At 48.6% G+C, this 21,575-nt stretch overlaps 3 protein-coding genes across 3 annotated transcripts in view; 2 read left to right on the forward strand and 1 right to left on the reverse strand.

The window, feature by feature from the left end:
* The first annotated feature begins 452 nt into the window (after window positions 1-452).
* On the forward strand, window positions 453-1,975 carry LOC148184981 (uncharacterized). Its single transcript, XM_088060549.1, has 2 exons — window positions 453-1,170; window positions 1,899-1,975. Exons 1-2 carry the CDS (start codon window positions 453-455, stop codon window positions 1,973-1,975), a joined length of 795 nt encoding a protein of 264 aa, XP_087916675.1.
* A 2,211-nt stretch (window positions 1,976-4,186) lies between these two features.
* On the reverse strand, window positions 4,187-5,111 carry SCX (scleraxis bHLH transcription factor). The gene has a single exon (XM_005534390.3). The coding sequence runs from the start codon at window positions 4,790-4,792 to the stop codon at window positions 4,187-4,189; it is 606 nt and encodes a 201-aa protein (XP_005534447.2). The 5' UTR covers window positions 4,793-5,111.
* Window positions 5,112-8,893: 3,782 nt separating this feature from the next.
* The window catches only part of BOP1 (BOP1 ribosomal biogenesis factor), a 54,032-nt gene continuing 41,350 nt past the window's right edge, over window positions 8,894-21,575 (forward strand). Inside the window, exons 1-7 of the mRNA XM_088060652.1 lie at window positions 8,894-8,917; window positions 9,970-10,124; window positions 12,823-12,940; window positions 13,980-14,081; window positions 15,699-15,911; window positions 17,530-17,691; window positions 21,298-21,378. Of these exons, the coding sequence (XP_087916778.1) occupies window positions 8,894-8,917; window positions 9,970-10,124; window positions 12,823-12,940; window positions 13,980-14,081; window positions 15,699-15,911; window positions 17,530-17,691; window positions 21,298-21,378 (855 nt within the window). The remainder of the gene's footprint in view (window positions 8,918-9,969; window positions 10,125-12,822; window positions 12,941-13,979; window positions 14,082-15,698; window positions 15,912-17,529; window positions 17,692-21,297; window positions 21,379-21,575) is intronic.

Here is a 21,575-nt window from a genome sequence, read left to right on the forward strand (position 1 = left end):
GGAATTCTCCCTCGGAGCCATTCCCGATCCCAGCCCCAATCCCAGAATTCCGGTGTCCCAGTCACTCCCAGTTCTCCCAGTCCGGCCCTTCCTCATTCCCAATCCCAGATTTTTTGGGATCCAATTCCCTTTCCCCATTCCTGTTTTTTTGGGATCCAATTCCTGCTCCCTTTTCCAATCCCGGTTTTTTTTGGGATCCAATTCCTGCTCTTATTTCCGGATCTCCCAAGATTTGAGGGAAAAGGGGGAATTTTTCCATGGAAAACCTGGATTAGGATGAGCCCAGCCCGGGAAAAGTGGGAATGGCTCCGAGGAAATCTGGGAATTTTGTGGAATTCCCGATCTGTGCACTCAAATCCGGGATTTTTCCATAAAAGAAGCGGGAATGGCTCCGAGGAAATCTGGGAATTTTATGGAATTTCTGATTCCTGCGCCTGAATTTGGGATTTTCCATGGAAAACCTGGATTGGGATGTGGGGGTGATCCTGGCTGCGGAAAAAAAAAATCCCAACTCCAGTTCCAGCTCCAATTCTGGCCCCAATTCCAGTTCTAATTCCACCTTTAGTTCCAGTTCCAGTTCTAATTCCAGTTCTAATTCCAGTCCCAATTCCAATGCCGGCCCCAATTCCAGCCCCAATTCCAGTTCTAATTCCACTTCTAATTCCAGTTCTAATTCCAGCTCCAATTCCAGTCCCAGCCCCAATTCTGCTTCTAATTCTGGCCCCAATTCCAGTTCTAATTCCAGCTTTAGTTCCGATTCCAGCCCCAATTCAAATTCCAGCCCAAATTCCAGTTCTAATTCCATTCCCAATTCCAGCCTTGATTCCAGCTCCAATTCCGGCTTTAGTTCCAGTTCTAATTCCAGTTCCAGCCCCAATTCCAGTTCTAATTCCACTTCTAATTCCAGTTCTAATTCCAGCCCCAATTCCGGCTCCAATTCCAGTTCTAATTCCGGTTCTAGTTCCAGTTCCTGTTCTAATTCCAGCTCCAATTCCGATTCCAGTTCTAATTCTGGATTTAGTTCCTGTTCTAATTCCAATTCCAGTTCTAATTCCAATTCCAGTTCTAATTCCAATTCCAGTTCTAATTCCAATTCCAGTTCTAATTCCAGCCCCAATTCCAGCTCCAATTCCAGTTCTAATTCCAGCTCTAGTTCCGGTTCTAATTCCTGTTCCTATCCTAATTCCGGCCCCAATTCCAATTCCAGCCAAAATTACAGCTCTAATTCCAATTCTAATTCCAGTTCTAATTGCAGCTTTAGTTCCAGTTGTAATTCTAGTTCCAGTTTTAATTCCGTCCCCAACTCCAGCCCCAGCCCCAATTCCAGTTCTAATAATTCCAGTTCTAATTCCAGCCCCAATTCCAGCCCAAATCCAGTTTCCAATTCCTGCCCAAATTCCAGCTCCAATTCCAATTCCAGCTCTAATTCCAGTTCTAATTCCTGTTCCTATCCTAATTCCGGCCCCAAATCCGGCTCCAATTCTAATTCCGGCCCAAATTCCAGCTCTAATTCCAATTCTAATTCCAGTTCTAATTCTGGCTTTAGTTCCAGTTCTAATTCCAGCCCCAATTCCAATTCCAGTTCTAATTCCAGTTCTAATTCCGATTCCAGCCCCGATTCCAGCCCAAATTCCGGCTGCGATGGGATTTTTTAGGAATTCCTTGGAAATTACAGATGGGAATTTGTAGGAATTGATGGGGAAAAATCGGGATTGGGATTATCGGGATCGATGGGAAATTTGGGATTTGGATTTGTAGGAATTAATTCAGAATCTGAGATTGGGATTCATGGAAAATTCGGGATGGGAATTACCGGGATCGATGGAAAATTCGGGATCAGGATTTGTAGGAATCGATGGAAAATTCGGGATCGGCTCTGAGTTTCCTTCCCCCCGCAGCGTTCCCAAATTCCCCCTTTCCCAAATCCCGGAATCTTCGGGATTCCCGGAAAACTCCGGAGTTTCGTGAGCTCTGAATCCTTCCCGAGGATTTTTCCGTTCTCTCGGGATTTTCCGGGATCAGCGCGAATCCCGATCGTTCCCAGAGAATTCCCGGCGGGGGGGAGGGTCGGGAAATTCGGGATTCGGGCAGGAAAATCCCGCTGGATTTTCCCGAATTTCCGCCGAATCCCAAAATCCAGGGAATGGCAGCCGGGGGGAACTGGGAGCGCTGGGATTGGGAATTGGGAATTGGGAACCAATCCCAAAACTCCCGGTTTTCCAGAGCCTTTCCCGGTGCCTGTTCATGGCTCCAGAGAGGATTTTCCATGGATTTTGGAGCCGGATGGGATAAATCCGGGAATTTCTGGGATAAAGCCGGGAATTTCTGGGATAAACCTGGGAATTTCTGGGATAAACCTGGGAATTTCTGGGACAGAAGTCACTCCATCTCCATGGGATTCATTCCTGAATCCCGGGATAAAATTCCCTCCATCCCCACGGGATTTATTCCCGATCCCAAATTCCCTCGGAGCGGACAAACACCGGGATAAACCCGGGAATCGCCGCTTTTCTGGGAATCCCGGAGCTCGGAACGGCAGCTCGGCGTTCCCAGCCCGAATCCCGAATTCCTGGGACTCGATTCCCTTCATCTTTATGGAATTCTCTCTATCCCAGACCTCATTCCCAACATCCTGGATCCCATTCCCATATCCCAGACCCTTTTCCTGTATCCCAAATCTCATTCCCAACATCCCAAACTCACCAGTTTTCTCTGCTGCTGGAGAAGGTGTGGCTCTGTCCCTCTATTCCAGACCCCATTCCTGTATCCCAAACCTCATTCCCTTCATCCTGGACCTCGTTCCTGTATCCTAGACCTCATTCCCAACGTCCTGGATCCCATTCCCATATCCCAGACCCTTTTCCTGTATCCCAAATCTCATTCCCAACATCCCAAACTCACGATTTTTCTCTGGTGAGGCGGAAGGTGCAGCTCTGTCCCTCTATTCCAGACCTCATTCCCAGTATCCCAAACCTCATTCCCTTCATCCTGGACCTCATTCCTGTATCCTAGACCTCGTTCCCTTCATCCTGAACCTCATTCCCGTATCCCAAACCCCGTTCCTGTATCCCAAATCTCATTCCCAACATCCCAAACTCACCAGTTTCCCCTTCTTGCTGAGGCAGAAGGTGCAGCTCTGCCAGGATCCCCCGTTCTCTCCCTGTGTTCCAGACCCCATTCCTTCATCCTGGACCCCATTCCCACATCCCAAACCTCATTCCCGAATTCCAAACCCCGTTCCCACATCCCAAACTCACCATTTTCCTCTGGTTGCTGAGGCAGAAGGTGCAGATCTGGCGGGGCTGGGCGCTCTCCCCCTCCCGAGCCGGCGACGCCACCGCTCCAGTGGGATAAAACCCCACACTTCCCCTTCCATTCCCCTATCCCAGACCCCATTCCCAACATCCTGAGCCTCATTCCCATATTCCAGACCTCGTTCTCTTCATCCTGGATCCCATTCCCGTATCCCAGACCCTTTTCCTGTATCCCAAATCTCATTCCCAACATCCCAAACTCACCAGTTTCCTCTGCTGCTGGAGAAGGTGCAGCTCTGTCCCTCTATTCCAGACCCCATTCTTGTATCCCAAACCTCATTCCCTTTATCCTGGACCTCATTCCCATATTCCAGACCTCGTTCTCTTCATCCTGGATCCCATTCCTGTATTCCAGACCCCTTTCCTGTATGCCAGATCTCGTTCCCAACATCCCAAACTCACCAGTTTTCTCTGGTGAGGCAGAAGGTGCAGCTCTGTCCCTCTATTCCAGACCCCATTCCTGTATCCCAAACCTCATTCCCTTTATCCTGGACCTCATTCCCATATTCCAGACCTCGTTCTCTTCATCCTGGATCACATTCCCATATCCCAGACCCCTTTCCTGTATGCCAGATCTCGTTCCCAACATCCCAAACTCACGGTTTTTCTCTGGTGAGGCAGAAGGTGCAGCTCCATCCCTGTATTCCCGACCTTATTCCCAGTATCCCAAACCTCATTCCCTTCATTCTGGATCCCATTCTTGTACCCTGGACCTCGTTCCCTTCATCATGGATCACATTCCCATATCCCAGACCCTTTTCCTGTATCCCAGATCTCGTTCCCAACATCCCAAACTCACGATTTTTCTCTGGTGAGGCAGAAGGTGCAGCTCTGTCCCTCTATTCCAGACCTCATTCCTGGTATCCCGGACCTCATTCCCGGTATCCCACACCCCATTCCCACATCCCAAACCTCATTCCCAGTATCCCAACCCCTCCAGAACTCACCATTTTCCTCTGGTTGCTGAGGCAGAAGGTGCAGATCTGGCGGGGCTGGGCGCTCTCCCCCTCCCTTGCCGGCGACACGGCCGCTCCAGCGGGATAAAAGCCCACACTCGCCGCCGTTCCTCCTCCGTGGCAGGGCTGCCCATTCCCGCTGGATTCTCCCACCAGGAGAACATTCCCGAGGTGCGAGATGTAGCTGGAAGCGAGGCGCAGAGTCTCGATTTTGGAGAGTTTTCTGTCGGCCGGTTCGGTGGGGATGAGCGTTCTGAGAGCCGTGAACGCCGTGTTCACCGAGTTGGTTCTGTCCCTTTCCCGAGCGTTCGCCGTGTGCCTCTGCCGGGGCTCCCGGGAAATCCTCCCTCGGTTCTTCCCGCTCCTCCTCTTCCCGATTTTCCCCCCGAATCCATCGCTATCCACATGGAAAGGTTTCTCCTCCGAGCCCGAGCTCTCGCTGTTCTCCTCATCCTCCGACAACGCGCTGATGTCGGGGTACAAAAATCGCCCCGGGGCTGAGCGGATCATAGCGAAGGACATGCTGGAAAACCGGGAATTACCGCTGGGAAAAGCTCGGGAATGCTCAGCTCCGGTGGTTCATGGCTCTCTGCGATCCTCCCAGGGAGTTTTTATTTATTATCCCGATTTTTTAAAGGGTTTTTAGGCGTTTTTATCCCGGCTTTTTTAAAAGGGTTTATCGCGCTGTTTGAGGTTTTTGCTTGGAGTTTTATCCCGGGTTTTTTTTGGGTTGTTTTTTTTTTTTTTTTTTTGGGAATGGTGGGGTTTATCCCAAGTTTTTCGGGGTTTTGTTTTGGTGGCTTTATTCCCGGTTTTGGGGCTCGCCGCCGCTCCCGGCGCACGTGCGCATCCTCCGGGAGCCGCGGGGTTGGAATTTCGGGATTTTATAGAGGTTTGGGAATGGGCGGCGCTGCCCCTCCCCCCCCTCCCCCCCTCCCCCCCTCCCCCCCCCCCGTTCTCCAACCTCATCCCGAGCCCGGATTCCATGGAAAAGGAGCCTTTGGAAAGGGGAGCCCCAGGCCCGGCCTACCTGAGCTCACCCTCCGGCCTGGACTTAACCCCTTCGCCGCATTCCCGAGGAACCCGCCGCTCCTTTATCCCAAAAAATTCCCTCATCCCCATCCCAAAAATCACCGGGATCCCTCTGGAATTTGGAATTTCCCCCCACCCCACACCCGGGATTTGCCGAATTCCCGAGGAATTTCCCCCCTTTCTCCCCAAAAATTCCTTCATCCCCATCCCAAAAATCGCCACGGGGGGGAATTCGGGATCCCTCTGGAATTCCATCCCCCCCCGGGATTTGCCGAATTCCCGAGGAATTTCCCCCCTTTCTCCCCAAAAATTCCTTCATCCCCATCCCAAAAATCGCCACGGGGGGGAATTCGGGATCCCTCTGGAATTCCATCCCCCCCCGGGATTTGCCGAATTCCCGAGGAATTTCCCCCCTTTATTTCCTGTTTTTCCCTCATCCCCATCCCAAAAATCACCGGGGGGGAATTTGGGATCCCTCTGGAATTTCCCCCCCCCCGCCCCGGGATTCACGGAATTCCCAAGGAATTCTGTCCCCGTGACGTTCCCGGTTTCCCGCTGGATCCCATCCCAAAATCCCGGTGGATTTTCCACGCCATTCCCTTGGGAATTGGGAATTAACCCTTGAGGAGCCGCTGGGATTTCCGGGAATTCCGGAGGCGTCAGGTGTCCTTCCCTATCCCGGGATATTCCAGGGATTTTGGGGCAGTCTGGGATTCTTTGGGAATTCCATCCCAAAAATTCCCCCCCCCCCCAAAAAAAACCAAACCCTTTCCCTCCTTCCCAAATCCCAAATTCCGGCTCCCCCTGGAAAAGGCCTCTGGGATTTTCTGGGATTTCCCTGCTCATTCCAGGATTTTCCCATTCCCAGCCAGGAATTCCATCCCAAAATCCCGAGCTCCAAGAAAAAAAAAAACCCTGGAATTCCCTCCTCTCCATCCACCCTCATCCCCAAAAAAAAACCAAAGCCGGGAGAAATGTCCCATCCGAGCATGGAAAAGCCATTTCCACCTGGAAAAAAAAAAAAATCCCGGAATCGCCGTTTTCCCGGGATTTGGGGGGGATTTTTTTGGGAATTTTGGGGAGTTTTAGGGTTTTTTTTTCTGGGATATTTTTGGGAATTTTTTGGGAGTTTTTGGGATTTTTTTAAATTTATTTTAGGGGGGATTTTTGTGGATTTTTCTGGGACTTTGGGGGGGGATTTTTGGGGTTTTTTTGGTTTTTTTACTTTCGGGAGGATTTTTTGGGATTTTTTTCGATTTTTGGATCCTTTTTTGGGAATTTTTTGGGATCTTTTGAGTGGGGTATTTTTTTTATTTTCTTTTATTTTGGGGGGGATTTTTTGGGATTTCTTTGGGGTTTTTTTATTTTATTTTTCGCGGGAGGTTTGGGAATTTTGGGGGGATTTGATGGAATTTTTTTTAATTTTTTGGGAGATTTTTCAGGGATTTTTTTGGGAGGAATTTTGGGGATTTCTTTTTATTTTGGGGGGATTTATTTGGAGACTTTTTGTGTTTTTTTTTTTTTATTTTTTGGAGTTTTGGGGGGGATTTTGGGATTTTTTTATATCTTTGGGGGGAATTTTTTTGGGATTTTGGGAGGATTTTTTGGGGGGGATTTAGGATTTTTTTAGGTTTTTTTTTGGGATGTTGGGAGGATTTTTTGGGGGGATTTTTGGGGGATTCTTTTTAATTTTTTGTGGGGTTCTGTTATGTTTTGGGGGAATGTTGGGGGGGATTTTAAATTTCTTTGGATGGATAGGGGTTTTTTTGGCGGGGAATTCTATTAGAATTTTTTTTTGGATTTTGGGAGGATTTTTGGGGGGGATTTGAGGATTTTTTGGGATTTATTTTTTAATTTTTTGTGGTGATTTTTTTTTTTATTTTTGGGGGGTTGGATTTTTTTTGGGGGGGGGTGGATTTTTTTTCCGATTTCTCTTGGATATTTTTGTCCATTTCTCCACTATTTCTTTGGACATTTCTCCAGGGTTTTTTTTTGACATTTCTCCATCATTTTTTCACAATTTTTTCCATCATTTTTTCCCAAATTTTTCCATTTTTTTTTTTTGGGATTTCACCCCCCCCCCCCAATTTTTTTCCACCCTCCCCACATCCCATCCCCCAATTTTTTTCCCCTGATTTTCCCCCTTTTTTCCCCCCTTTTCCCCCTTTTTTCCCCCCATTCCCGAGCTTCCCCCGGCTTTTCCAGCGGCGCCTCCCGGGAGCTCCGCGCGGGAGGTTTCGTTCCCGACCGGATCGCGGCACCTTCCGTACGCTCCCGACTTTAATCCCTGTCTCGGCAGCTTCCGAAATCCAACCTCTGTCATCCCTTTCCCGGCCCTCTGGAAGCTCCCGGAGCCATCTGCTTTCGTTTAACGCCGGCTCCGGGGCCGCCGCAATTCCCGGGAAAAGGACGGAGCGCCGAGGAGGAGGATTGGGAAGGGTGGAAATTAAAAAAAAAAAAATGGGGCGGAAAAAGGGGACGAGATCCTGAAAAATCCGAGGGGGTCCCGGTGAAAATCCGGGGAGTTGGGGTTGGAATCCCGGGAATTGGGGATGAGGTGGGTGGGATCGTGGCCAAAATTCGGGGAATTGCGGCCAAAATTCGGGGAATCGCGGCCAGAATCGTTGGAATTTTGGTCAGGGATGTGGAGCCGGTGCTGGGCACAGGTTGGGGCCACAGGGAGCCCCAAAATCCAGGGAATTGTGGCCAAAATTCGTGGAAAAACGGCCAAATCTGTGGGATTGTGGCCAAAATCCACGGATTCGTGGCCAAAATCCCTGGAATTGCAGCCAGGGATGTGGAGATGATGCCGGGCACGGGGAACCCCAAAATCTGCTGGAATTGTGGCCAAAATCCATGGAATTGTGGCCAAAATCCAGGGAATTATGGCCAAAATCCATGGAATTATGGCCAAAATCCATGGAATTGCGGCCAAAATAGTGGAAAAAAGGGGTGGTAAAGGGACGAGACCCTGAATAATCCGAGGGGGTCCCGGTGAAAATCCGGGGAGTTGGGGTTGGAATCCCGGGAATTGGGGATGAGGTGGGTGGGATCGTGGCCAAAATTCAGGGAATTGCGGCCAAAATTCGGGGAATTGCGGCCAGAACCGTTGGAATTTTGGGCAGGGATGTGGAGCCGGTGCTGGGCACAGGTTGGGGGCACGGGGAGCCCCAAAATCCAGGGAATTGTGACCAAAATCCAGGGAATTGTGGCCAAAATTCATGGAAAAACGGCCAAATCTGTGGGATTGTGGCCAAAATCCACGGATTCGTGGCCAAAATCCCTGGAATTGCAGCCAGGGATGTGGAGATGATTGGCGGCACAGGGAACCCCAAAATCTGCTGGAATTGTGGCCAAAATCCATGGAATTGTGGCCAAAATCCATGGAATTGTGGCCAAAATAGTGGAAAAAAGGGGTGGAAAAGGGACGAGACCCTGAATAATCCGAGGGGGTCCCGGTGAAAATCCGGGGAGTTGGGGTTGGAATCCCGGGAATTGGGGATGAGGTGGGTGGGATCGTGGCCAAAATTCGGGGAATTGAGGCCAAAATTCGGGGAATTGCGGCCAGAATCGTTGGAATTTTGGTCAGGGATGTGGAGCCGGTGCTGGGCACAGGTTGGGGGCACGGGGAGCCCCAAAATCCAGGGAATTGAGGCCAAAATCCATGGAATTGAGGCCAAAATCCAGGGAATTGTGGCCAGAATCCAGGGAATTGCAGCCAGGGGTGTGGAGATGATTGGGGGCACAGGGAGCCCCAAAACCCATGGAATTGTGGCCAAAATCCAGGGAATTGTGGCCAAAATCCAGGGAATTGTGGCCAAAATCCCTGGAATTGCAGCCGGAAGTGGGGGCACAGGGAATTCTGCCCCTTCCCACCTTCTGATCCTCGGGAATTCCACCCAAAGAATTCCCAAAAGTGCCGGAATTGGGAATTTGCTCCTCTCAGGAGGCGCCCGAGGTTTCCTTGTGCCGGAATCCCGGGAATTCTCCGGGATCCTGGGAATTCTCTGGGATCCTGGGAATTCTCTGGGATCCTGGGAATGCTCCAGGATCCCGGGAATGCTCCAGGATCCCGGGAATGCTGCGCCTCTCCCGTCCCCTTTTCCCTGAGCATGGCCCCAGATAATTTCCGGGAAGGAAATCCTGGGAATCTTTGGAATTCCCGAAGATATTTCCTGGGAAGGATCCTTTTCCCAAGGAAATTTCCAGATCATTCCCTGGAATTCCCTCACTCCTTTCCCCATTTTCTCCTGGAATTCCCTCACATTTTTTTCCCTGGGATTTCCTGGAATTCCCTCCCCCTTTTCCTTTGGAATTCCCTGGAATTCCCTCACATTTTTCCCCAAGAATTTCTTGGAATTCCCTCATTATTTTCCCCATTTTTCCCTGGAATTCCCTCTCTCTTTTCCTCAAAAATTCCCTGGAATTCCCTCACATTTTTTTCCCCTGGAATTCCCAGAAATTCCCTCACGCTTTTCCTCTGGAATTCCCAGGAATTCCCTCACATTTTTTCCTGGAATCCCCTCCCCCTTTTCCCCATTTTTCCCTGGAATTCCCTCACATTTTTCCCCCGGAATTCCCAGGAATTCCCTTTTCCCCCGGGAATTCCCGTCTCTCCCCCCCTCCACCGCTCATTCCCGGTTTTTTTTCCCGTTTTTTTTCCCCAGGACATCCGGAACACGGTGGGGAACATTCCCATGGAATGGTACCGGGATTTTCCGCACGTCGGATACGACCTGGACGGGAAAAGGATCTTCAAACCCCTGCGGAGCAAGGACCAGCTGGAGCTGTTCCTGGAAAAGATGGAAAACCCGGAATACTGGTGAGGAAAAGTCCCGGAGAAATCCCGGGATAGCCGGGAATTCCCGGAGATTTCCTGGCGTTTGGGATTGGTCAGAATTCCCGGATTTTGGGAGGTTCCCTGGGAGGGATTTGCTGGATTTGGGGTTTGGGGTGGAGCTTTGGGACCGGACCCAGAGGATTCCCGGGAATCCTGTCCCAAATCCCAGGAATCCTGTCCCAAATCCCGGGAATCCTGCCCCAGATCCCAGGAATCTTGTCCCAAATCCCAGGAATTCGTGTCCCAAATCCCGGGAATTCGTGTCCCAAATCCCGGGAATTCTGTCCCAAATCCCAGGAATTCGTGTCCCAAATCCCGGGAATTCTGTCCCAAATCCCGGGAATTCTGTCCCAAATCCCGGGAATCCTGTCCCAAATCCCAGGAATCCTGTCCTAAATCCCGGGAATCCTGTCCCAAATCCCAGGAATCCTGTCCCAAATCCCGGGAATTCTGTCCCAAATCCTGGGAATCCTGTCCCAAATCCCGGGAATCCTGTCCCAAATCCCGTGAATCCTGCCCCAGATCCCAGGAATCCTGTCCCAAATCCCAGGAATCCTGTCCCAAATCCCAGGAATCCTGATCCCATCCCGGGAATCCTGATCCCATCCCGGGAATCCTGATCCCATCCCGGGAATCCTGTCCCAAATCCCGTGAATCCTGCCCCAGATCCCAGGAATCCTGTCCCAAATCCCAGGAATCCTGTCCCAAATCCCAGGAATCCTGATCCCATCCCGGGAATCCTGATCCCATCCCGGGAATCCTGATCCCATCCCGGGAATTCCTGCCCATTCCCAGGAATCCTGATCCCATTCCCAGGAATCCTGATCCCATCCCGGGAATCCTGATCCCATTCCCAGGAATCCTGATCCAAATCCCAGGAATCCTGATCCCATCCCGGGAATCCTGATCCCATCCCGGGAATCCTGATCCCATCCCGGGAATTCCTGCTCATCCCGGGAATCCTGATCCCATCCCAGGAATCCTGATCCCATCCCGGGAATTCCTGCTCATCCCGGGAATCCTGATCCCATCCCGGGAATTCCTGCCCATTCCCAGGAATCCTGATCCCATCCCAGGAATCCTGATCCCATTCCCAGGAATCCTGATCCCATCCCGGGAATCCTGATCCCATCCCGGGAATCCTGATCCCATCCCGGGAATCCTGATCCCATTCCCAGGAATCCTGATCCCATCCCGGGAATTCCTGCCCATCCCGGGAATCCTGATCCCATCCCAGGAATCTGTGTCCATTCCAGGAATTCCTCTGCTTCCTGGGAATCTGTCCCCATCCCAGGAATCCCTGTCCTCATCCCAGGAATTCCTGTTGTTATCCCGGTGTTGTTTTCCCGTTGTTGTTTTCCCGTTGTTTTCCTGTTGTTTTCCCGGTGTTTTCCCAGTGTTTTCCCGGTGCTATCCTGGTGTTCTCCCATTTTTTTCCCAGTGCTTTCCCGGTGTTTTCCCGGTGTTTGCCCCGGTGTTTTCCTGTTGTTCTCCTGGTGTTTTCCCGGTGTTTTCCCGGTGTTATCCCAGTGTTTTATCCCGGTGTTTTATCCCGGTGTTGTTTCTCTCCCGCCGTCAGTCGCTCTGTCCAGGACCCCCAGACCGGCGCCGAGGTTCCGCTCTCGGAGTTGTTCTCCCGGTGTTGTTCTCCCGGTGTTATCCCAGTGTTGTTATGATCCCATTGTTGTTATCCCGTTGTTCTCCCGGTGTTTTCCTGGTGTTTTCCCGGTGTTTTATCCCAGTGTTTCTTTCTCCCCCCGTCAGGCGCTCAGTCCAGGACTCTCAGACTGGCGCCGAGGTTCCGCTCTCACAGTTGTTTTCCCATTGTTGTTTTCCCGTTGTTTTCCTGTTGTTTTCCCGGTGTTTTCCCAGTGTTTTCCCGGTGCTATCCTGGTGTTCTCCCATTGTTTTCCCAGTGTTTTCCCGGTGTTTTCCTGGTGTTCTCCCAGTGTTTTATCCCGGTGTTTCCCTCCCTCCGTCAGTCGCTCCGTCGAGGACCCCCAGACCGGCGCTGAGGTTCCGCTCTCGGAGTTGTTTTCCTGGTGTTTTCCCGGTGTTTTCCCGGTGTTATCCCGGTGTTCTCCCATTGTTCTCCCAGTGTTTTATCCCGGTGTTGTTCTCCCGTCAGGCGCTCCGTCGAGGACCCCCAGACCGGCGCTGAGGTTTCTCCCGGTGTTTTCCCGGTGTTTTCCCAGTGTTATCCCGGTGTTCTCCCATTGTTCTCCCAGTGTTTTATCCTGGTGTTTTATCCCGGTGTTGTTTCTCTCCCGCCGTCAGTCGCTCAGTCCAGGACCCCCAGACCGGCACCGAGGTTCCGCTCTCGGAGTTGTTATCCCATGGTTGTTCTCCCGGTGTTTTCCCGGTGTTTTCCCGTTGTTCTCCCATTGTTCTCCCGGTGTTTTCCCATTGTTTTCCCGGTGTTTTATCCCGGTGTTGTTTCTCTCCCGCCGTCAGTCGCTCAGTCCAGGACCCCCAGACCGGCGCCGAGGTTCCGCTCTCGGAGTTGTTATCCCATGGTTGTTCTCCCGGTGTTTTCCCGGTGTTCTCCCGTTGTTCTCCCGTTGTTCTCCCGGTGTTTTCCCGGTGTTTTCCCGGTGTTTTCCCGTTGTTCTCCCACTGTTCTCCCGGTGTTTTCTGGGTGTTTTCCCGGTGTTTTATCCCGGTGTTGTTCTCCCGTCAGGCGCTCCGTCGAGGACCCCCAGACCGGCGCCGAGGTTCCGCTCTCGGAGGAGCAGCTGGAGCTGATCCGGCGCCTCCAGAGCGGCCAATTCGGGGATCCCCAATTCGATCCCTACCAGGTCAGCCAGGAACCGCCGGAATTCCCACCGGGAATGCTGGAAAAGGGGGGGGAAGGGCTGGAATTCCCACCGGGAATGCTGGAAAAGGGGGGGGAAGGGCTGGAATTCCCACCGGGAATGCTGGAAAAGGGGGGAAGGGCTGGAATTCCTGCCTGGAATGCCCAAGGGGAGGGTCTAGGGCTGGAATTCCCGCTGGGAATGCAGGAAGGGATTCCCAGGGCTGGAATTCCCGCTGGGAATGCAGGAAGGGATTCCCAGGGCTGGAATTCCCGCTGGGAATGCAGGAAGGGATTCCCAGGGCTGGAATTCCCGCTGGGAATGCCCATGGAGAGCTCCCAGGGGCGGAATTCCCGGGCTGGATGACCATCCCCATTCCCATTCTTCCCATTCCCATTCTTCCCAATCCCATTCCCACTTCCTCTTTTTTCCCCCATTATCCCGTTTTTCCCATCCCCATTCCCATTTTTCCCATTCCCATTTTTCCCATTGTTCCATTTTTCCCTTGATTCCATTTTTCCCATCCCCATTCCCATTTTTTCCATTTTTCCTATTATCCCATTTTCCCATTCTTCCCACCCCCATTATCCCATTTTTCCTATTCTTCCCGGGTTTTTTCCCTTTTTTTTTTTTCCCCTTTTTTTCCCCATTTTTCCCATTATTCCCCATTCTTTTCCCCAATTTTTCCTGGTTTTTTACCGTTTTTTCCCCTTTTTTTTCCCTTTTATTCCCCTTTTTTTCCCTTTTTTTTCCCCCTTTTTTTCCCTTTTTTTTCCCCGTTTTTTTCCCTTTTTCCCATTTTTTCCCCGATTTTTTTTCCCCGTTTTTTTCCCCACCTTTACCTTCATTTTTCCCACTTCTTTCTCCATTTTTTCCCCCATTTTCCCATTTTTTCCCCCTTTTTTCCCTTTTTTTCCCGCCATTTTTTTCCCTTTTTCCCTTTTTTTTCCGGTTTTTTTCCCCATTTTTTTTCCCCGTTTTTTTCCCCTCCCTCTCTCCCCTCCCCGCCTCTCTCCGTGTGGGATTTTTCCCGCTTTTCCAGCCCTCCGTGGATTTCTTCAGCGGCGAGGTGCGGCTGCACCCGGTGACGAATCGCCCGGCCGACAAACGCAGCTTCATCCCCTCCCTGCTGGAGAAGGAAAAGGTGGGAAAGAATTCCCAACGGGAAGAGATCCCGGAGCAGGGGGAACAGGAATCCTGGTGGGATGGAGGGGATTGGGAATGATCCCGGTGGGATTGGGATGATCCCAATGGGATTGAAGGGATTGGGAACGATCCCGGTGGGATTGGGATGATCCCAATGGGATTGAGGGGATTGGGAACGATCCTGGTGGGATTGGGATGATCCCGGTGGGATTGAGGGGATTGGGAATGATCCCGGTGGGATTGAGGGGATTGGGAAAATCCCAATGGGATGAGGGGATTGAGAATGATCCCGGTGGGATTGGGATGATCCCGGTGGGATGGAGGGGATTGGGATGATCCCAATGGAATGAGGGGATTGGGAACAATCCCGGTGGGATTGAGGGGATTGGGAATGATCCCGGTGGGATGGAGGGGATTGGGATGATCCCAATGGAATGAGGGGATTGGGATGATCCCAGTGGGATTGAGGGGATTGGGAATGATCCCAAGGGATTGGGAAAATCCCAAGGGATTGAGGGGATTTGGAACGATCCTGGTGGAATTGGGATGATCCCGGTGGGATTGAGGGGATTGAGAATGATCCCGGTGGAATTGGGAACAATCTCAGTGGGATTGAGGGGATTGGGAACGATCCCGGTGGGATTGAGGGGATTGGGATGATCCCGATGGAATGAGGGGATTGGGAACGATCCCGGTGGGATTGAGGGGATTGGGAACGATCCCGATGGAATGAGGGGATTGGGAACGATCCCGGTGGGATTGAGGGGATTGGGATGATCCCAATGGATTGGGAAAATCCCAAGGGATTGAGGGGATTGGGAATGATCCCGAGGGAATTGGGAAGATGCTGGTGGGATGAGGGAAGATCCCAATGGGGTGGAGGGGATTGGGAAGATCCCGGTGGGATTGGGAAAATCCCAAGGTATTGAAGGGATTGGGAAGATCCCAAGGGATGGAGGGGATTGGGAACAATCCCGAGGGAATTGGGGGGATCCCGGTGGGATTGAAGGGATTGGGAATGATCCCGGTGGGGATAAGGGAAGATCCCAGTGGGATTGAAGGGATTGGGAAGATCCTGATGGAATGAGGGGATTGGGAATGATCCCAGTGGGATTGGGAGGATCCTGGTGGGATTGAAGGGATTGGGAACGATCCCGGTGGGATGGAGGGGATTGGGAATGATCCCGGTGGGGATAAGGAAAGATCCCAGTGGGATTGAGGGGATTGGGAATGATCCTGGTGGGATTGATGGGATTGGGAATGATCCCAGTGGGATTGAGGGGATTGGGAAGATTCCAGTGGAATGGGAGGGTTGGGAAAAATCCCAAGGGATTGAAGGGATTGGGAAGGATCCTGAGGGATTGGGAGCGATCCCGGTGGGATAAGGGAAGATCCTGGTGGGATTGAAGGGATTGGGAAGATCCCAATGGAAGGGGAGGATCAGGAACGGTCCCGGTGGGATGAGGGAAGATCCCAATGGAATGAGGGGATCGGGAATGATCCCAATGGATCGGGAAGATCCCGGCGGGATCGTGAGGATCGGGAAGGTCCCAAGAGCTCCAAACTCCATCCAAGAACCGACCCCCCGTTCCCAAATCCCGGGAATTCCGGCCAGGTCTCCAAACTGGTCCACGCCATCAAGATGGGCTGGATCCAACCTCGGAAACCCAAGGAAAACGTTCCCGTTTTTTACGACCTCTGGGCTCGGGAAGATCCCGACTCCATCCTGGGCCGGCACAAGATGCACGTCCCCGCTCCCAAAATCCCGCTGCCGGGCCACGCCGAATCCTACAACCCGCCCCCGGAATTCCTGCTCAGCCCCGACGAGGTGCCGGGAATGCCGGGAATTTTTGGGGGGTTTTTTTTGGGATTGTCGGTGGTGGATGGGTTGGGATCGTGGGAGAGTTGGGATCTCTTCCCATGGATTGGGGTGGACCGGGATGGGAAGATCCCGGTGGGATCAGCGTCCCATTCCCATTTTTCCCATTATCCCGTTTTCCCCATTCCCATTTTTCCATTCCCATTTCCCCATCATTGTCCCATTTTTCCCATCCCCATTCCCATTTTCCCATTATCCCATTTCCCCATCATTATCCCATTTTTCCCGTCCCATTATCCCAACTCCCCCCATTTTTCCCACCGTTTTCCCATCTTTTCCATTCCCATTATCCCAACTCCCCCCATTTTTCCCACCGTTTTCCCATCTTTTCCATTCCCATTATCCCATTCCCAATCCCCATTTTCCATCCCCATCCCCACTTTCCCATCCCCATTCCCCCTTTCTCGTTCTCATCCCCATTTTTCCCACCACTATCCCATTTTTCCCTCCCCTTCCCCATTTTCCCACCCCCATTATTCCATTTTTCCCACTTTTCCCCCATTTTTCCCATTTTCCCCTCATTTCCCCCCATATTTTTTCCCATTTTCCCACCCCCGTTATCCCATTTTTTCCCACTTTCCCCCCATTTTTTTCCCGTTTCTCCCCATTTTTCCCACTTTCCCCCCTATTCTTTCCCATTTTCCCCCCAATTTTTCCCATTTCCCCACCCCCTCCCATTTTTCTTACTTTTCCTCCATTTTTCCCACTTTTCCCTCATTATCCCATTTTTCCCATTCCCAATCCCATTTTTCCCATCCCACTTTTCCCATCCCCATTCCCATTTTCCCCATTCCATTCCCGTTTTCCTCATTTTTCCCCATTCCCATTCCCATTTTTTTCCAATTCTTTCCATTATCCCATTTTCCCACCCCCATTTTTCCCACTTTTCCCCATTATCCCATTTTTCCTTTCCCCAATCCCGTTTCTCATTATCCCATTTTTCCCACCCCCACTATCCCATTTTTCCCAACTTTCCCCCCATTTTTCCCTTTTTCCCCACATTTCCCGCATTTTTCCCATTTTCCCACCACCATTTTTTCCACTTTTCCCCTTTTTCACCCTCATTGTTTCCCATTTACCCACTTTTACCCCATTTTTTCCCATTTCCCCACCCCCACTCTCACATTTTTCCCACTTTTCCCCATTATCCCGTTTCCCCCATTTTTTCCCATTTTCCCACCCATTTTTCCCATTTTCCCCCTGTTTTTTCCCATTTTTCCCACTTTTCCCCATTATCCCATTTTCCCCCCCCATTTTTTCCCATTTTCCCATCCCCATTTTTTCCTGGTTTTCCCCCCATTTTTCCCACTTTTCCCCGTTTTTCCCATCCCCCTTCCCTTTTTCCCCACTTCCCCCCCTTTTTTTCCCTGTTGTTTTTCCCCCCGTTTTCCCTCCCCCGTTTTTTCCCATTTTTCCCACTTTTCCCGTGTTTTCCCATTTCCATATTCCCATTTTCCCCCCGTTTTTTCCCGTTTTCCCCCCTTTTTTCCCCATTTCCCCCCCTTTTTCTCCCATTGTTTTTCCCCCCGTTTTTCCCACTTTTCCCGTGGTTTTCCCCCATTCCCAGGAATCCGCCTGGCGTCTCCAGGAGCCCTCGGAGCGCCGTCTCCCGTTCCTGCCGCGGAAATTCCGGAGTCTCCGCGCCGTTCCCGCCTATTCCCGCTTCATCCACGAGCGCTTCGAGCGCTGCCTCGACCTCTACCTGTGCCCCCGGCAGCGCCGCATGCGCGTACGGATAACCCGCTTCCCCCGGAAAAAATTCCCAAAAATTCCCGGGAAAGTCACCAAAAATTCACCAAAAACTTCACCAAAAACTCAGGAAAAATTCATCAAAAATTCACCAAAAAATTCACCAAAAACTCAGGAAAAATTCATCAAAAATTCACCAAAAATTCACCAAAAACTCAGGAAAAATTCCCCCCAAAAATTCCCCAGAAATTCCCCAAAAATTCGCGAAAAATTGCCCAAAAATTTACGAGAAATTCCTCAAAAATTCATGAAGAATTCCTCCAAAATTCACCAAAAAACTCAAAAAAATTCCACAAAAATACCCAAAATATTCCTCAAAAAATTCACAAAAAACTCACCAAAAATTCACAAAAAATTCCCAAAAATTCCCCAAAAATTCCCCAAAAACTCAGGAAAAATTCCCCAAAAAATTCCCCAAAAATTACACAAAAACTCAGGAAAAATTCCCCCAAAATACCCAAAATATTCCCCAAAAATTCACAAAAAATTCCTCAAAAATTCCCCCCAAAATTCACGAAAAATACCAAAAAAATTCACAAAAAATTCACAAAAAATTCCCATTTTTTTTCCCCTGGGAAGCTCCCGAGGTTTTGGGGGTGGGTTGTGCCCCCGGCAGCGCCGCATGCGCGTACGGATAACCCGCTTCCCCCGGAAAAAATTCCCAAAAATTCCCGGGAAAGTCACCAAAAATTCACCAAAAAATTCACCAAAAACTCAGGAAAAATTCATCAAAAATTCACCAAAAAAATTAACCAAAAACTCAGGAAAAATTCATCAAAAATTCACCAAAAAATTCACCAAAAACTCAGGAAAAATTCATCAAAAATTTCCCAAAAATTCACCAAAAACTCAGGAAAAATTCCCCCCAAAAATTCCCCAGAAATTCCCCAAAAATTCGCGAAAAATTGCGCAAAAATTTACGAGAAATTCTTCAAAAATTAATGAAAAATTCCTCCAAAATTCACCAAAAAACTCAAAAAAATTCCCCAAAAATACCCAAAATATTCCTCAAAAAATTCACAAAAAACTCACCAAAAATTCCCCAAAAATTCCCCAAAAATTCCCCAAAAACTCAGGAAAAATTCCCCAAAAAATTCCCCAAAAATTACACAAAAACTCAGGAAAAATTCTCCCAAAATACCCAAAATATTCCCCAAAAATTCACAAAAAATTCCTCAAAAATTCCCCCCAAAATTCACGAAAAATACCAAAAAAATTCACAAAAAATTCACAAAAAATTCCCATTTTTTTTCCCCTGGGAAGCTCCCGAGGTTTTGGGGGTGGGTTGTGCCCCCGGCAGCGCCGCATGCGCGTACGGATAACCCGCTTCCCCCGGAAAAAATTCCCAAAAATTCCCGGGAAAGTCACCAAAAATTCACCAAAAAATTCACCAAAAACTCAGGAAAAATTCATCAAAAATTCACCAAAAAATTCACCAAAAACTCAGGAAAAATTCATCAAAAATTCACCAAAATATTCACCAAAAACTCAGGAAAAATTCATCAAAAATTTCCCAAAAATTCACCAAAAACTCAGGAAAAATTCCCCCCAAAATTCCCCAGAAATTCCCCAAAAATTCGCGAAAAATTGCCCAAAAATTTATGAGAAATTCCTCAAAAATTCATGAAGAATTCTTCCAAAATTCACCAAAAAACTCAAAAAAATTCCACAAAAATACCCAAAATATTCCTCAAAAAATTCACAAAAAACTCACCAAAAATTCACAAAAAATTCCCCAAAAATTCCCCAAAAATTCCCCAAAAACTCAGGAAAAATTCCCCAAAAAATTCCCCAAAAATTACACAAAAACTCAGGAAAAATTCCCCCAAAATACCCAAAATATTCCCCAAAAATTCACAAAAAATTCCTCAAAAATTCCCCCCAAAATTCACGAAAAATACCAAAAAAATATCAAAAAAATTCACAAAAAATTCCCATTTTTTTTCCCCTGGGAAGCTCCCGAGGTTTTGGGGGTGGGTTGTGCCCCCGGCAGCGCCGCATGCGCGTACGGATAACCCGCTTCCCCCGGAAAAAATTCCCAAAAATTCCCGGGAAAGTCACCAAAAATTCACCAAAAAATTCACCAAAAACTCAGGAAAAATTCATCAAAAATTCACCAAAAAATTCACCAAAAATTCGCGAAAAATTGCCCAAAAATTTAGGAGAAATTCCTCAAAAATTCATGAAAAATTCCTCAAAAATTCACCAAAAAACTCAAAAAAATTCCCCAAAAATACCCAAAATATTCCTCAAAAAATTCACAAAAAACTCACCAAAAATTCACAAAAAATTCCCCAAAAATTCCCCAAAAACTCAGGAAAAATTCCCCAAAAAATTCCCCAAAAATTACACAAAAACTCAGGAAAAATTCCCCCAAAATACCCAAAATATTCCCCAAAAATTCACAAAAAATTCCTCAAAAATTCCCCCCAAAATTCACGAAAAATACCAAAAAAATTCACAAAAAATTCACAAAAAATTCCCATTTTTTTTCCCCTGGGGAGCTCCCGAGGTTTTGGGGGTGGGTTGTGCCCCCGGCAGCGCCGCATGCGCGTACGGATAACCCGCTTCCCCCGGAAAAAATTCCCAAAAATTCCTGGGAAAGTCACCAAAAATTCCCCAAAAACTCATGAAAAATTCCTCAAAAATTCCCTGAAAATTCACAAAAAGTACCAAAAAAATTCCCCAAAAATTCATCAACAATTCACAAAAAATTCCCAAAAAATCCACCAAAAACTCACGAAAGATTCCAAAAAAAATTCCCCAGAAATTCCCAAAAAATTCACAAAAAATTCCCCAAAAATTTATGAAAAATTCCTCATAAATTCCCTAAAAATTCACAAAAAGTGCCAAGAAAATTCTCCAAAAATCCACCAAAAACTCACAAAAATTCCCAAAAAAACTCACGGAAAATTCCCCAAAAACTCACGGAAAGCTCCCCAAAAATGTATGAAAAATCCCTCAAAAATCCCAAAAAATTCCCCAGAAATTCCCCAAAAAGTCACGAGTAATTCACAAAAAATTCATGAAAAATTCCCCCCAAAAATCACGAAAATTTCAAAAAAAAATCCCAATAAATTCCTGAAAAATTCCCAGAAAATTCCCCGAAAATTCATGGAAAATTCCTCAAAAATTCCCCAAAAATTCACAAAAAATTCCTCAAAAAATTCCTCAAAAATCCCCCAAAAACTCACGAATAATTCACCAAAAATTCCCAAAATATTCCCCAAAAATGCACGAAAATTTCACAAACAAAAATCTGAAAAATATCCGAAAGTACACAAAAAAATTCTCAAAAAATTCCCCAAAAAAGTCCAAAAAATTCCGGAAAAATTCCCAGAAAATACCAGAAAGATTCCCCAAAAATTCACGAAAAATTCCCAAAAAAATTCCTGGAAAAAAATCCCAAAAAATCCCTGAAAAAATCCCTGAAAGTTCTCAATTTTTTTTTTTTTAATCCCCAAAATTCCTGAAAAATTCCCAAAAAATTCCCAAAATATTCCCAAGAAATTCCCGGTTTTTCCCCTTGGGAAGCTCCGGAGGTTTTGGGGGATGGGTTTGGATTTGGGCGTTTTCCATCCCGCAGGTCAACGTGGATCCCGAGGATCTCATTCCCAAAATTCCCAGGCCGAGGGATTTGCAGCCATTCCCGACCACCCAGGCCATGGTGAGTGAGGGGGAAATTTTGGGAATTTTCTCTGGGATTTCTGGGATTTTTTGGGATCTGGAGAGTCGGGAAGAGGAGGAGATGAGGAAAGTTTGAATTCCTGGAAAATTTCCTGGAATTTCCTGCTGGATTCCCGGGAACGGATCCAGAAAACTTTCCTGGAGATGGGGGGGGGGGGAGACATCCCAGAAAAAACT

The sequence above is a fragment of the Pseudopodoces humilis genome, chromosome 1 (genome assembly GCF_049639895.1).
Source record: "Pseudopodoces humilis isolate 2021_Gansu_Grassland_sample_001 chromosome 1, ASM4963989v1, whole genome shotgun sequence".
In the NCBI taxonomy this organism is placed as follows: Eukaryota; Metazoa; Chordata; class Aves; order Passeriformes; family Paridae; genus Pseudopodoces; species Pseudopodoces humilis.

Excerpts from the sequence above, each read along its gene's own strand:
- SCX (XM_005534390.3), bottom strand. The coding sequence starts at position 4,792 with ATGTCCTTCGCTATGATCCGCTCAGCCCCGGGGCGATTTTTGTACCCC.
- LOC148184981 (XM_088060549.1), top strand. The coding sequence starts at position 453 with ATGGAAAACCTGGATTGGGATGTGGGGGTGATCCTGGCTGCGGAAAAA. Across the intron at positions 1,171-1,898 it reads TAGTTCCGGTTCTAATTCCT|CGTTCCCAAATTCCCCCTTT; the intron begins GTTCCTATCCTA and ends TTCCCCCCGCAG.